Source organism: Sus scrofa, chromosome 15 (assembly GCF_054392235.1).
Source record: "Sus scrofa isolate SSC_HxYL_T2T_F1_AM1 chromosome 15, Sscrofa_HxYL_maternal_Yorkshire_Landrace_v2.0, whole genome shotgun sequence".
Lineage (NCBI taxonomy): Eukaryota > Metazoa > Chordata > Mammalia > Artiodactyla > Suidae > Sus > Sus scrofa.
Window position 1 is genome coordinate 74,680,157 of NC_139397.1, and position 16,147 is coordinate 74,696,303.

At 39.9% G+C, this 16,147-nt stretch overlaps 2 protein-coding genes and 1 long non-coding RNA gene across 23 annotated transcripts in view; 1 reads left to right on the top strand and 2 right to left on the bottom strand.

The window, feature by feature from the left end:
- PRPF40A (pre-mRNA processing factor 40 homolog A) overlaps positions 1-12,306 on the bottom strand; it is a 53,259-nt gene extending 40,953 nt beyond the window's left edge. For 4 of the 18 annotated variants that reach the window (XM_084998060.1, XM_084998059.1, XM_084998057.1 and 1 more), the window contains exons 1-2: positions 11,785-11,868; positions 10,390-10,521 (exon numbers count right to left, since the gene is read on the bottom strand). Coding sequence is in view for 12 of the 18 variants with exons in the window: in XM_013984127.3 (XP_013839581.3) it covers positions 10,390-10,521; positions 11,659-12,060 (534 nt within the window). In the remaining 6 variants the exon portion in view is untranslated. Of the gene's footprint in view, positions 1-8,971; positions 9,052-9,666; positions 9,758-10,389; positions 10,522-11,658 lie in introns of all 18 variants that reach the window. The other 14 variants (XM_021074554.2, XM_084998053.1, XM_013984132.3 and 11 more) reach the window with 8 other exon arrangements.
- Positions 3,499-8,699, bottom strand: LOC146395920 (uncharacterized). Its single transcript, XR_014829031.1, has 2 exons — positions 8,135-8,699; positions 3,499-7,073 (listed from the first exon to the last, which is right to left on the bottom strand). It is a non-coding gene; the product is annotated as an uncharacterized LOC146395920 (long non-coding RNA).
- Positions 12,307-13,065: 759 nt separating the features above from the next.
- ARL6IP6 (ADP ribosylation factor like GTPase 6 interacting protein 6) overlaps positions 13,066-16,147 on the top strand; it is an 85,157-nt gene continuing 82,075 nt past the window's right edge. For all 4 annotated transcript variants that reach the window (XR_014829017.1, XR_014829018.1, XR_014829019.1 and 1 more), the window contains exons 1-2: positions 13,066-13,488; positions 15,207-15,260. Coding sequence is in view for 1 of the 4 variants with exons in the window: in XM_001926700.8 (XP_001926735.1) it covers positions 13,092-13,488; positions 15,207-15,260 (451 nt within the window). In the remaining 3 variants the exon portion in view is untranslated. The remainder of the gene's footprint in view (positions 13,489-15,206; positions 15,261-16,147) is intronic.

A 16,147-nucleotide genomic window follows, 5' to 3' on the forward strand; every position in this document is an offset into this window, starting at 1 on the left:
GACTTGTGGTTGCCAAAGGGGAGAGGGAGGGAGTGGGATGGACTAGGACTATTGCATTTGGAGTGATAAGCAATGAGATCCTGCTGTATAACACAGGGAACTATATCCAGTCACTTGTGATGGAAAATGATGGAGGATAATGTGAGAAAAAGAATATATATATGTATGTATGACTAGGTCACTATGCTGTACAGTAGAAATTGACAAAACACTGTAAATCAACTATAATGGAAAAAATTAAAATCATAAAATCAAAAAAAAAAAAGGTAACTAGGGAGCACCACAAAATCCACTTATTTAGTACACCAGTTTAGAAAATTTCTAATGTTAGATAAAACAAACATGATTCATTGATCGCTCTAGATAAAAAGGTACAGTAATAAAAGGAATCCTATCAATGCTACAGCAAGTCAGTAGTACAAAATTTAAAGTAAATCAGCCCAATTTTATTATGATATGAAAACAAAAATGTACGTCTGCACATGGGCACCTCAAAAGTTCTTTGTTCAGGGGTTCTGGTCATGGCTCAGTGGTTAACAAACCCGACTAGGATCCATGAGCATGTGGGCTGGATCCATGGCCTCACTCAGTGGGTTAAGGATCTGGTGTTGCCATGAGTTGTTGTGTAGGTTGCAGACGTGGTTTGGATCCTGCTATGGCTGTGGCTGTGGCTGTGGCACAGGCTTGTAGCTGTAGCTCCAATTCCATCCCTAGCCTGGGAACTTCCATATGCCACAGGTGCGGCCTTAAAAAGAAAAAAAAAGTTTTTTGTTCATGATTATTATTTCCTGACGTTTTTCCTGTTGGAAAGAAATCACAGCATAACTATCTTTTGTCTAAATATTAAATCTTAACTTTGGTTCATTTTTAAAAACAATTCTTGCTGTTATAGCTGCAAACTGATTACCTAAAAAATTAATTAATTCTTGCCTTTATACTCTGTACCTTTAAGTGTTAAAGATAATTCCATAGTACACCTAAGAGAGACTATTAAGTACAGTATTTAAAAATAATTATTTCCTACACTAACTTACCTTATAAACAAACATATGAATGAATACAAAAAATACATTTTTAATAAATGTAGAAGCTACATCTTTGTAACTAAATATTCATTCAATTGGAAATAAATAGAAACGCCTATTTAAAGCATGTCCTTAACAACCTAAAGTAAGCTGTTGCCTTTTGAAACAATCATTTAACCTTAATTCCTCGTCACCTACAATTATATATAAATTCCAGACGTGTCATTTTCTTTTTTTTTTTTTTGTCTTTTTTGCTATTTCTTTGGGCCGCTCCCACGGCATATGGAGGTTCCCAGGCTAGGGGTCGAATCGGAGCTATAGCCACTGGCCTACACCAGAGCCACAGCAATGCGGGATCCGAGCCGAGTCTGCAACCTACACCACAACTCATGGCAACACCAGATCCTGAACCTCCTGAGCAAAGCCAAGGATTGAACCCGTGTCCTCATGGATGCTAGTCAGGTTCGTTAACTGCTGAGCCATGACAGGAACTCCAAGAAACATTTAGATCAACTTAAAAAAAAAAAAAAAAAAAAAAAAAAAAGACAGTATTTGCACAAACTGCTACCACATGGAATAGAACCTCACCATTTAATAAGTCAACTGCCAGTATTCAGAAGTATTTAGCCTGCTAAATTCTTTCAACCTAGAGAGTTTAGAACCCCTGCAGTATATATACTACTCCTTCAGACTGTAAGGAGGTTAGCTTCATGTGACATTGTTTCATGCTGCCACACAGGGAAGAAGCCTAGTATAGTAGCTATTTATTGCATTCTGGAGTCAGACTGCCAGAATTCCCACCCCCATTGGCCACTCACCAGTTGTGTGATCCTGGGCTAATTTACTTAACCTACCTGGGCCTCAATTTCTTCAACCTATAACACAGGGAAAAACAGTACTCATTTGATAGGATTCTGCAGGGATTAAATGGAATAATACATGAATACACTTAGAACAGGCTTGAAAAATGAAAGCCTTTTTATTATCACCAGTCTCTTTCAACTCATACAACAAAAGTATCTCTCATGTTGCCCCTTCCTCATCTATTCCTAAGCTATCTGTTTAGACAGGTACTTTGGTTCTTCAAAGGTGCTACTAAATATCATAAAACCATCAACTTCAGAAGGAATCAATACATGTAATGAGAAGTCACTCCCAGATTAAGGAAACTTTAGTGCTGGCTCTTTAATGCCACTTTATAGTTCACTCAATTCTCTAGGCCCTACCATTCCTATCTATTAATTGGACATCCATCTAACCAATCCACTTTTCAGTCAGGAGGATCAAATTTAATATGGAATATAAATAAGTTAAATACAAACATGGTGGTAAAAATTATAATTCTAATAAATTAGGTATCATAGTTCCATCCCCTGAAATCTTAAAAAAAAAAAACAAAACTATGTGAAAAAAGCCAAGTAAATAGTTTAAATTATTCAGTGATACTTAGACTACAGTCTCTTGCTAAACTCCAAGCTAACATCTTAACTTAAATGAGGGTACAGAAAATATAAAACCACCGGGTGTTGATTTGTGATGCAAAAACTTAGAAAAGGAGCTGAATAAAAACGAACTGTATCCTTTTGTTTTAGCTTTATTTTTTGCTTTTTTAGGGCTGCACCTGCTGCATACAGAAGCTCCCAGGCCAGGTTAGGGGTCGAAGCTGCCTATGTTACAGCAATGTAGGATCCAAGTCGCAAATGCGACCTACACCACAGCTGACGGCAATGTTGGATCCTTAACCCACTGAGCGAGGCCAGGAATCAAACCTGCATCCTCATGGATACTAGTTGGGTTCATAATCTGAGCCACAATGGAAACTCATTTCATTTTTAAAAAGCTCTAAACATACTGGGGATATAGACACACAAATGACAGTGTCTCAGTTAAGTCACAGAGAATCAAAGACTTTACAGAACTTACTCTAAAAGTCATCTAAGCCTCCTTTTGACACAAGCCCTCTAGGATGCAAGTACAGAGGAACCCAAGATTATTGCTATCTCCTTCCCCAATTCCTTTAAGCTAGATTCAGTATTATATCTAGCTAAATCATTATATATTTGTCTATGTAAAACTTTACTTTCAGTTTCTTCCCAATCATGTGGCACCTTTAAGACTTAGAGCATATTTTGGAGGGTTTTGTTTTAGTGGCCACACCTGCAGCATATGGAAGTTCCTGGCCACAACTGCAACCTTTACTGCAGCTACACAGATCCTTTAACCCACTGCACAAAGCTGGGGATCCAACCCACACCTCTGCAGTGACCCAGGCTGCTGCAGTTGGATTCTTAAGCCACTGTGCTACACTGGGACCTCCACAGAGCATGTTTAATGTATGTAAGTATTACTAGTGTAATACACAGACTCAAACACTTCTAGTAGACAATTTTATTACTAGTCCTTATATAGGTACAAGGAAAGAAGGTAATTTTCTATTATATTCAATAAACAATCATAAATGTAACGATCTTAATTTTTTTTTTTTTGTCTTTTTACTTTTTCTAGGGTCACTCCCGTGGCATATGGAGGTTCCCAGGCTAGCGGTCTAATCGGAGCTGTAGCCACCGGCCTACACCAGAGCCACAGCAACACGGGATCCAAGCCACGTCTGCAACCTACACCAAATTTCTAAAAAAAAAAAAAACTTTCAGAGAAGTAACAACTTTCTTGATACCTAAACCAAAGAAAGTATACCAAGCACATGTTTTCAAACAGAAACTTAATACACATCATTAATCAAAAGGTTAACTTAAAAAAAGTCTTAGTCCAAAGAGGAGATCAGGACTAATGATTAAGATTATGGAAATGTTGTTAGAAAAATAAAAGTCTAAGATAAATGAGATGAAAATTTTGTTTTTTGTTTTTGTTTTTTTTTTTTAAAAGCCTAATATAAAGCAAACTGTATTACAATCCAGTTCTCAACTGCTGGCATTTTTAGTCCTTTAAGACACAAGGTTAAAAACAACACCCAGATTTGGAGATGATTGAGATTTCCACTTTGAGTGCAATGTACCAAATGAGAAAGCAGATTTATCTCTCAAGCCTGTCAAGCAAAATACCACATCTTCAGAAACCACTAACAATTAACTTTTTATAATGAGTAAAAGAAACATGATAAAAAGAAAACAAATAAGATGCGTCTCCACTAAATACCCAAATGTCCAGAAATACTGTGACAGCCAAATCAGCAGTAAAGAAAACACAGTTCAGCCAGGCATCTCAGTGAAACTTGTAAGTTTCCTGAATGCAGAGTATATATATCATTCATCTTTGTACTAATATAATACCACGGCCAAGAAGAGGCTTAAAGGGCTATTGACTTAAAGTGGACAATGTCTATAGGCTAAACTGACCATGGAAATATGAAGGTATGGAAATAAGAATGACGACTAATGACAACCTCATATAAGACAGTGTATACTACTCATTCCCACTTAAAAACCTTCACAACTTAGACCTATTATTTCTCTAGATAAAGCAAAAACAAAAACTCCAGCACATAGCTCTGGATATACATAGGTGCCAAATCTATACTAACTACTAATATATTACTTCATAATGGCTGGATGTCGTATCATCATTTCTAACAAACCCAATTAAAAACCAACAGGTTAACCTGTTGAGATTTGTTTGATCTCCTTTTTTGCACTCACTCTTAATGACTACAGCTGTTCCACACTACTAAGTTGTTACATTTATGTGTGTTAATACTAACTTATTTCCATACTGCCTTTTTCTCCTTAATAGGTAAGTGGTTCCAGTTTAGCATTTTTACAAAATGCTAATTCCAGGCAATGTTAATTCCATGCAATGTGCTAGACAAAGTAAAATAAACAGGTACTGGGAGGAGGGGGAGTGGTTAAGAGAGACTGGAAGTCAGGGAAGGAAGATGGTCAATAAAAGAGGAAAAAAATGGAAAAATATATATATATATATTTTGTCTTTTTAGGGCCGCACCCACAGCACATGGAGATTCCCAGGCTAGGAGTCGAATGAGAACTATAGCTACTGGCCTACACCACAGCCAGAGCAATGTCAGATCTGAGCAGCGTCTGTGACCTACACCCCAGCTCATGGCAACGCCAGATCCTTAACCCACTTAGTGAGGCCAGGGATCAAAACCGTGTCCTCATGGATATGTGATTTGTTTCTGCTGAGCCAAGACAGGAACTTCGAAACCAAAAAATATTAAGTTTTTAAAGGCTTCTACAAGATGTCTTCAGAAAATACTGTGCCCTGTGACTCTCAAAGGGGTGGAGAGATACAGCTTATTCTTTCAAAGTTACAGGATCTTCTTACATTTCTCCAAATAATCCCTGTATACTTAAAAACACTAACTAGCTGAAGATTCTGAATAGATTAGTTCATGTTTAAATGGGCTGCTATCTAAAGACAATGAAAGTAAAACCTATCAAAATCTAACCATACACACAGTCCAAAAGTTATACCAACACATTAGCTATGGGTCAATTCCATTTTTAAAATGTACTCACCTGGATAATGTGTATACAAAAAGTTGCCTAGATTCAACAATCTATGAGCAGATAACCTAAAAAAGGTCCCTCTGTCACTGGCTAATGTCCAATTCAACAGCAAGGATTCTGTAAATACTCAAAAGTGAGAATAACTCAAAAAGTAACAGGAACAAATCAATTTATCAGATTAGTCAGATAAATCAAAGAAACTAATGCACTGGATTTCTCTGGCAGGTCTATAGTCCAAATTATTTTCCCTTAGGGTATGGAAAAATCTGTGGTAAAACTTAAAGATGATCACCTATGAAGCCATATAGCCAGAAATACACTTGCCTGTAGTTTGAAATAAATGAAAGTTTTTTACTTTTATTCATCAAACAAAAACTACTTATGTATTTCATTTTATTTACCTGCCATTTTGTCAAAAGAAAAAGCAACAATAGAGGCAGACACTGAAAATCAATGGTAACAACGTTAAGTTTTAAGTAACTACTAAAGACAGTCACAGCTAACAATGACTAACTTTCTGGCTTACACTGTAGCAATCTGTGTTCACTTCATTCATTCAACAAGTAATTTACTGAGCACCACAATGTGCCAAGAACTTTGCTCAGCACCTATAAACATCTTAAAGTACAGAATAGAGCCCCTGCCCTCAAAGAGCTTACAATCTTTTACTCATTGGGAAGACAAAGCAAATAAACCATAAAACAAGTCAATAGTTAAGTCCTAAAATGGGTGGAAGAGTAAGAGTTATGGGCAGATTACGTAGCATTTTATTTTAATAATCTGAAAGAAAGATGTACTCTGGGCAAATTCATTGCTGAGGACCTCTTGGAGAAGGCAGGACTTTGGTAAATAAAGTTTATGGTGGTAGTGAGCTGGGGGCAGGAAAGCAAGAAAAACAGCTTAAGCTCAGGGATTAAGTAATAAAATCACTCAAGATACCATGAAAAGAACCAGCCTGGGTTCAAATTAGGGAATGTGAAGACATGCAGCACAGAATCATGCTGTGAATTATACTATAGGAGTTTGTTGAAAGTTAAGTTGTGGAATGTGGACATTATGCTACAATCATAGAACAACACCGGAAGGTCTTGGAGGAGGTAACTCACTGAAATCTAAGAGAATGTGTGGGAAGGGGGAACCAGATTTGAAGCAAGAAAAACAGCTTAAAAAATTGTAAAGAGTATACCAGGCATGACAGCACAATGACTTAAGCCCAGAGAGCAGCAGGAATAAAAATAAGATCTATAAAAACCTTCCTTACTCAAAATGAGAACAGGAAAATCCAATGTATTTGTAAAGAACAATTGTTCATTTATCAGTTTACTGAACAAAAGAAAAAGGTGCTAAATAATTAGAATTAGAGAGTAACTAATTTTGTCTTTATTTCCATATCAACTCATAAAACCTTATATATACCACCTATCCTTATCAAATTATCTAAATTGAATCAAAGACTGTTAGAGCTAAAAGGGACCTTAATTCTTCTCATTAAAAGAGAAAAATTAAGAACTAAAGAAAGAGGACTTCCCATTGTGGCTCAATGGGTTAAGAACCCAACTAGTATCTATGAGGATGCAGGTTCAACCCCTGGCCTAACTCTGTGGGTTAAGGATTCAGCATTGCTGCAAGCTGCAGTGTAGGTCAAAAACATGGCTTGGATCTGGCATTGCTCTGGCTGTGGTGCAGGCCAGCAACTGCAGCTCTGATTCGACCCCCAGACTGGGGACTTCCACATGCTACAATATGGTCCTTAAAAAAAAAAAAAGAAAAAAAATTTAATGGGAAAAAAAAAAAAAAAAAAAAAGAAAAGCCAGATTCTCCTGGGCTTAAGTTAAGGCATAACCACCCGTGATGAGGATGGTTTATATAGAAAAGACAACAAAAGAGTAAGACATGAAAATATTTTAAAGCAAAACATTACTTACAATACATTGGGAAAAAGATGACAGCTTCATATGTAATTATATCTTAATACAAATCTCTACTGGAAATTTGCATACTGCTACCAAGCAGGAAAATTATTATGTTATTAACATTTATAAACTCATAAGGTATCTTCCAACTTACTCAAATTGAGTTTCCAACTGTAAGATCCTATAATTCTGTAAAAGCAGATGCATAGCTTCCCAAATGAACTTAATGTACAGTAAGAGTCAAGTTTAACTTGTATGATAGATAATTGAGATAAACTTCAAAGTGTATTATTGAGCTCTATTTGATAATTTCTAAATATTTATTACCACTAATAGATTCAAGCTGAATTCCATAAAAGGCAATCTAGGTTTTCTCTTGGATTAAAACAAAATGCAAACTACTCTCTTAATCTAAATAATTTGCTTCATTTCAAAAAAAAATTAATGTGAACTAGGCAATATATATGAAAGTTACAGCACCTACAGTCCCAAAGTCTAAGAAATAACTTTTTTTGCTTTTTAGGGCCACACCCAAAGCATACGGAGGTTCTCAGGGTAGGGGTCGAATCAGAGCTACAGCTGCTGGCCTATACCACAGCCCCAGCAACGCCAGATCTGAGCTGGTCTGCGACCTAGACCACAGCTCACGGCAACACCAGATCCTTAACTTACTGAGCGAAGCCAGGGATCAAACCCGCATCCTCATGGATACTAAATGGATTCATTTCCGCTGCAGCCACAAAGGGAACTCCCTGAGTTAACTTTTTAAAATTAGATAGCAGTTGATCCCTAACAACTGTGTATCACTGCAGTGAACTATACAGGCACACTATTTCTTCTCATTACCTTCTGACTACTTACCACTTACTAATAGTTCTGAGGGTGGGTAGACAGAGGAAATGATGTGGAAAAAAGAATCAATTTTGCTAAATATTTTTTATTTTAAGGAAGTTGTTTATAGGGCTTTAAATCAGATTTCTGGACTACATGATTTTTATATTATCCATACCCTCCCAGACTGTTAACAAAGTTAAAATAAGAATTTTTACCAAGATTTGGGCCCAATATTTGTTAGATATCAAGAAAGAAAGAAAAAAAAAGAATAATCTAATTTAAAAGGGAAAAAAAGGGGTCCTCTTGAGTCCCTCAGAGCTGAACTCTAAGGCATTCATTCATTATCCTAACAGGAGCCAACAGAGAGAGACAGACTTCTAAACATCTAAATATAATGAGGTAAGCTTAAAGGCCCATGGCATATACTGGCCTAGGAAAAAAGTAGAAGAAAACCGTACGGTAAAAATTCAGAGTTTCTGAATGGATGTGAGCCAAGTAGCAAGTAACCTTACTAGGAAGATGGGCACCATACAGCTAAAGAGAAGGGGCCGTAAAGCAAACTGTGACCAGCTTATGTCAATGAGAAACATGACAGTACTTAAAAAATAAAATAAGATCTGCATAGAACTAGAAAAACTAGCTGGTATCTTGGTTTTGATAGTGCAATAGCACCAATACAGCAAGGGTAAGCAGGTCAATCCCTTGCAAAACTTACCTTGATTGGCCCAATGGAAACAGAAGGCCCCAGAAAAGAGAGAAGCATCTGGCAGTAGCAAATTGTTTTATTTTATCTTTCTGTGGAAAGAAACTAATTTTAAATAAGAACCAGAGCATTTAAAGAATAAATATTTTTTAAAGCTCATTATCTAGTTAGAGTAGCTCTACTAAGAAAATAAGAGCTCCTTGCTGTTTAGAGATGGAAAGAAACAGAAGAGGAAATCAGAATTGTTTCTCCATCAACTAGGGAGTTTAAAACTTGTATTATTCCAGAGTAACAGAATAAATAGTTTTTTATTTAAAGAACTCCTAAAGGCAGAATCTTCTGGGCATAGTGTCTTTGAATAAAGACTTTTATACAAAATTACGGGCTATACTCCAAATAAAAAAGAAAACCACCTGACATTAAGCTCTTCTACTCTTATGTAAAAAGAAGCACACAGAGAGAGCTCCTTTCTCCACTATAATTTCACCAGTAACTCAAACCATCAAGGCTTAAATGATTATCAAAGTAAACAGTACTAATTAACAAAAAGATCATACCTAATTGATTGGCTTTCCAAATTTTTTGTTAGCCTAAATATTTGATGCTTTATTGTGATACTACATGGAAAGAACTCAGCCACCAAAAGATATGGTATAATAGAACCTCAGAGGGGGCACAAAATTAGTTATGGTAATTGAACCTGTTACCTTTCTAGGATGCTTTTCTAGGAATTCAGTTCTGTTGAATTCACTGAATCAGCATTAAAACCTTTTGGTCCAAATCACTCCCACAAAATGTCTGTTTACAATTTATGTTGGAGATGGAAGGGACAGCTCAAAAGCAGGAGTGCGGAAGCAATAAGCATTTAAAAAAAAACGAGGACACAAGACAGTGTAAGTGGAAAATGAACTATATGGCACCGTCCTATGAAAAACCAAATCAGAGTAGAACTTTCCCACCTCCACCCACCCCCACCACACAGACACCACAAATAGGAAGCTATTTCAGGAATAAAATTCATTCTAAGCCAAAGGCTTAAACAATTGCTATTTCCAGATTCTATGCATAGACATGGTCCACCAATATAAATTACATTGACATAGTATATTTACTTCAACTGACATACTTGGAGGGGAAAAGTAATTAAACTAAAAAGCCTAGGTATACATTGCTACTTTCAAATTAAACAAAACAAAAACAACTCAGCTTTGTTGCTTCAGAAAGTTAACCTCTCATACAGAAGACTTTCCATTACAAACAAATTTGGTAAATGACACAATTCCACATTTCACTTATTTGAAAATATTATTTTGGCATAAACTAAAACTCAAAACAGCTGCAAATATTGACCCAGATTTTGAATTTTGACACAAGAACACCAGAGGTAAAAAGTAAACAAATAAATACATAGTAAAACAAAACATTCTTACTTGTCCCATTGGTGGCCCTCCCATAGGGGGCATCATTTGCGGCATCATTCCATGAGGTACAGGAGGCATATTCGCTCTCTGACCCATAGGGTGCATTCCCATTGGGGCATAATGCATGCTAGGGTGCCCCATCTGAAAAAAAAAAAAAAAAAAGAAAAAAAAAAAAAAGGAAAATTTACAAATTAGCAAAGACCGATAAATGCATCTCAAAAATTAACGAAGACTAATAAATGCTTCTCAAAAATCTGACTTCAACAAGTCAGTTATGCGCATAACATTATATTTGTCTAATATGTGACTAAACTATTGATTCAACATTTACTTTCTGGTCTTAAATCTGCAACTTAGCAAATTTCAGAAAGTGGAAAAAATTAAAATCATTACTGGATACCTAATTCATTTTTTAAAACATGATGATTTAATCAATTACTAAATGGCTTGCTAAAGTGAGAGAATACAGTTTAAACGCCAGCCTAAAAACTATCATGGTGAAAACCACAGCTTTGTCCTACTTCACAGATATAAGACAGCTTATTTTTATTTTATTGCGCCATTTATCCTTACTTTCTACATTGATTTTAAACTTTAAAATGCCGAAGTTACCAAATTAACTCAGATAAGGGCTACCCTTATAAAACACCAACAGTATGGATCCTCAGGAACACTTCACTCTTAATACATAAACATACTACTTACAACAGAATCTTTGAGAAAAATTACTTATGCCAAAAAAAAAAAAAAATCCCAAAGACCGAGGTCTGTCATTCATAGATACTAAAGTAAATAACTAATTCATCCATCTTAACGAGCTCCTATAAAAAGACAACTACTTTCTTTACCTGTGTCTTCATTGTTCCAGGCCTTAAAACCAGGTAACTATCTCCTGCCAATTCTCCCAGCTGTCCTCCCGCTACGGACACCACTAACACAGGTGAAGAAATTCTGGCAGCCTGTTTTAGACTCTACAGAATCAAATCTCCGCCTCCCCAACACGGCTAAGTCAGGCCTACCTCTCCAAAACGCTCACCCCGCCCGCGACCAGCACAACCAACGCGCAACTGCCTAGGCCAAACCCACCAGCAACTTCCAGGGTCCCACTTCCTTTTCTTTGTGCACCCCCGCCCTCCATTTCTCTCCCCCGGAACATATCCCACCATCTCGAGCTCTTCCTTCGTCCACTCTCATCTTCTTCTCCTTTGGGAGAAAGCTTCCTCTCTCTCTGACTCCGTTTTCATTGTGCCGCTTTCCCCTGCCCCACCGATCCCTTACCGAGGGCCGTCTCCTCAGGAAGCCGTCAGCAGAGACCCAAGAGCTGGAGCAGAGGCTTGAGCCGGACAATCTCCGCTCCCCGTCCCCGGGACCCCGCGAGGGAGGATGGCTCTCCATTTCACTCACCATGAGGCCTCCTCGCTCAGCTCCCGTCCCCGGCCTCATCGTCGGGCTCAGACTGCTCCGCCGGCGGCCACTGCCGCTACACATACCAACAAGAAGCGATCTGAGTGGCTGGAGCCCACTGGGGCCAAAGGTTAAAGGCTGCCCTGCGCTACGGGGCGGAACCAGCGGGGCCAATAAGCTGACAGGCTTCTCCGCTGTCCAATCAGACTGCGCTGCCGACACGCAGCTCTTCGGCGATTCGCTCCCAACCTCAGCCTCACTCGGCGTCGCCTGCATGGAGGGGGGAGGGGGACGGAGGAAGTTTCTGTTGCAAGTCCTCTTGGGGAAAAACTCCAGTAACTTACCCCAGGGAAGGGAAGACGTCTGTGTCTCAGCCTCCCGAGCTTAGTTCGCCTCACCCCGAAGGGGGTGGGGCAGTGGGGTTCTGCCACCTTCACCCCCCGCCCGAGTTACGTACGCCCCCACAAACCTGAGGCCGCCTGGGGTGGGGTGGGGTGGTAGGGTGGGGTGGGATGGTAGGGTGGGGGTGGGGGTGGGGAAAGCTTCTAGCGTTAGCGGTGGCCGGATACGCGCGCGCGCGCGCGCGCGGGGGGCGGATCGAGTTGGAGGGAGGGGGCGAAGAAGGCTAGAGGAGGGGTCTTGAGAAGGTTCGATCTCCGTAAGATCCAACTGGGGAGCGGGCGCCGGGATAGGGGAGTGAGGGGAGCCGGAGGCGTGCCAAGCTGCGTGGTGGGAAGTTGTAGTGGGGCGGGGAGAACAAAACGTAAGGGAAGGAGGAATGGGCTGTTAAGGGAGGTGAGGGTGCGGGGTGGTGAACTGCCGTGGAGGGAAGCGGGGGTGGAGGTAGGAGCGAGTGTAAGGCGTAAAAGTGAGAAAACAAATTGAGTCGGTAATGTGTATTAGGGCGCATGGCGGGCGCTAGGACCGGGTGCCACGAAGGTGCGACTTTGGGGCTGCCGGGCCGCGCTCTTGCTTAGAGGCGACGCTGCGATGGCCGAGGTCTCAGGGCGAGACGAACCTGTGCAGGGATAGGGGACTTGACTGCCTTCGGCCTCTTCTTTCCTCCCCTCTGCGCTCTTCTCTGCTCGCCTTCCCTCCTACAGCTTGAGGGTAGTACCCTGATCCTGGGACGCCCAGCCTCTCCAACTCCACAGCACCTTACCCGCCCAGCCGCCCACCCTTGCGCACCCCTGCGCGCCTCTGTCTGGTGGTTTAGGCCGGGGGGGGGGCCGTTGATTGGCTGCTGGGACCGCGGGGAGGGGCTGGTGAACAACGCTCGCTCTCTGGGCCTCACTGTCTTTCCCGCCATGTCGTTCGTGGAGAGCGGGAGGCGCCCGGCCCCTCTGCGCCGTCGTCCGGGTACCCCTGTCCCGTTCGCTCGGCCGGCATTTTCCGCTTCCACTCAGGGAGACAGCTGGGGTGAGGGTGAAGTCGATGAGGAGGAGGGATGCGACCGAGTAGCCCGTGACCTGCGAGCGGAATTCTCGGCCAGGGCGTCGCCCGAACCTAGAAAGGACTCGCTCCTCCGGCCAGATGGGGACGGGTCTTCCCTCCTGGCGGATAAGCGGAATGGCATCTTGGCGGATGCGGGCGGTCGAACCCGAGCTCGGCGCTGGCCGGTCCAGGTCCTCTCAATTCTCTGTTCGCTGCTGTTCGCCATCCTCCTTGCCTTCCTCCTCGCCATCACCTACCTGATCGTAAAAGGTACTGAAGTCCAGAAACTGTATAGTTTTTTAAGCTGAGGTTGGACGTGGCTCTCGGCTTCAGCTCCTTCTCCCTATCAAAGGCCACCAAGCTGTAGCGACTTCCATCCAGAGTCCTCATCCGCATTTTTTGGCCTTCCCGTTTTGTTTTCTTTTTCTTAAAGGTGGAAGACCTTGGTCTGTGGTCAGGAGACCTATTTTAAGAAAGGGTCTTCATTAAGTGGGTAGTCATGAAAAAGAGAAAAAGTATCTTAAAGTCAGTGAACACTTGGGGTAAAACCTTAGCAAACTTAAGCAAAATTCAAGACAACCATCATTAAAGGAAGACGGTGAAAAGTGTAATTAAAGTAGGCTATGCAAGTTCAAAGACTTTAATCTGCAAATGATTAAAGATGTGTGTAATACACTGATTCCTCTGTACACTTAAGGAATTCCTGAAGGACAAGGATTTGCATCCTACAACCCAAATTTCTCTTGTATAGATAAAATTAGTACCTCTCGGTTTCGTCTTAGGTTTGCACCCAGTGTAGTGGTAAAGTTCTGTTGCGGGATCTTGAGTCTGTTTTTTCTCCGATTGATAGTTTTATTTCCCGGTGTCTTAAGTTGAAATATTGGCCAGATTGGAACAGATGTGCCTTGAAAGGTTTTCCACAGCTTATATGAATATATTATGTGGTTAGGTAATTTATATTGCAGTGGAAGGAATCAGACCTGAGTTTAAATCTCAGTTCTCACTGATGTGTGACTTTGGCTAAGTTACTGAAAAAGAAAAAAACAAAACTACCTTAGTATGAAAAGCATCCAACGCATTGTTATCCGAGTCAGTTTAATTCAAGTTTTTATTTTTCCTCATTGCTTCCAAGCCCCTTGTGGGCTGCAGGTGCATGTAGCAGATTACCATGCTGGATTTTCATAGAGAAGACTAATTGGCAAGTTAATTATGAGTTTTACCTCTTCAAACAATAGTATTGGGTGTAAACTCAATGTCAAACTTTGACAATGTTTCATTCCTCTATCCCTTCTCTCCTGCATTTTTTCCAAAGCAACTCAGAGTTTTGTCTTTTAGGCAATTTCTTTCTTTCTTGCACTGAGAGATTCTTTGTTCATAAAGTCATAAAACTGGATAAGTGGAAGTCCACTGCAGAAGACATTGAGCTGTGCCTATTTTGGAGAATGGAGAAAGGAGCTGAGGCAAAACGAAGTAATCTGAATTACATAAAATGTCTTCACAACATTCCTAGGGAATAAAAATTCCCATGTTTTATGTACATGTCAGTTGATTCACAGAAACATCTTATTTGCTTACTGAAGGTCACATAGCTAGTAAATGATATCAGAATTTGAACCCAGTTGTCTCAGACTCCAAAGAAAGCACTTTCCGCAGTTCCACAATGTCTTTCTAGCCTTTGAATTACTGTTCAAAGTACAGAATCTTTTTTTTTTTTTTTTTTTTTTTGTCTTTTTGCCATTTCTTGGGCCACTCCTGCGGGTCAGATCAGAGCTGTAGCTGCCAGCCTACCTCAGAGCCACAGCAACGTGGGATCCGAGCCACGTCTGCAACCTATAGGGCAGGGTCACGGCAACGCCGGATCCTTAACCACTGAGCAAGGGCAGGGATCGAACCCGCAACCTCATGGTTCTTGGTCGGATTTGTTAACCACTGAGCCATGACAGGAACTCCAGAATCATTTTTTACCAAAGCCCTTTTTGTATTTACAGAGTTACATGCTGAGAATTTGAAGAATGAAGATGATGTTCATACTGGGCTGTTAGGTATGGACTTTATTGTCATTTGATTTGATTTCTAGGTCATGTTTAAACTGTACAAAATTTTGGGTAAAATATCTACTATATTCACTTGTACAGTTGATTGTCTTAATCTTTCATTTGCATACATGTGTGGTAAATTGTATTAGATTTTCTTTGTATATATGTATGGGTGTATACTACACACACTAGGAATATATTTTTAACACTACTGTATGTAACAAAGACCCAGAGAATCTTAACATTTTTTAGTTGCCTTTTAGAAAAGACTCTTTACACTTCCAAGAAATTTAAAAAAAAGTAAATAGGAAACATTCCCTCACAAACTTAGCAAAGATAACTTCTTTAGCAGACATCAGGAGAAATTTAAGTTCTAATCTCCTTATAAGCGTCTTAGTTTTTTAAAAATGTAAAAAATACTGGGCATATTTAACACAGGTTAATCATAACAGGAAGAGTCAGAAATTAATGTCTGTAGAATGCTATAGTTTACAGGTTTGTAGTGAAAAATTCAGGGTTATTTATCATTTCTCTGCTAAAATGATTTTAAAGAGTTCAGAACTTTACCTCTATCACATTTTACTCCTATTAGCTATAATTTATTTGGCCAATTACCCCAATTGCTGCGGGGTGGGGGGGGGCAGTGTAAGTTAGGTTGATCTCCTATCCTGCGTGTTATTCTCTCCCCCAATCTCAGCTAAGCTGTTTAAACTACCTTTTCAAGGCTAATGTCCTCATGAAGTATAGTCCATCTGATCTTGCAGAAGGGAAAACCTTTATCTTCAAATTACAAACAAATTAGTTTGCTAAATGTCTCATGAAAATCTGCCTATACTTGACTCAACTTCTTGCTTAAGAAAATATGTGCTTTTTAGTTAAACTCATTTTGTCAG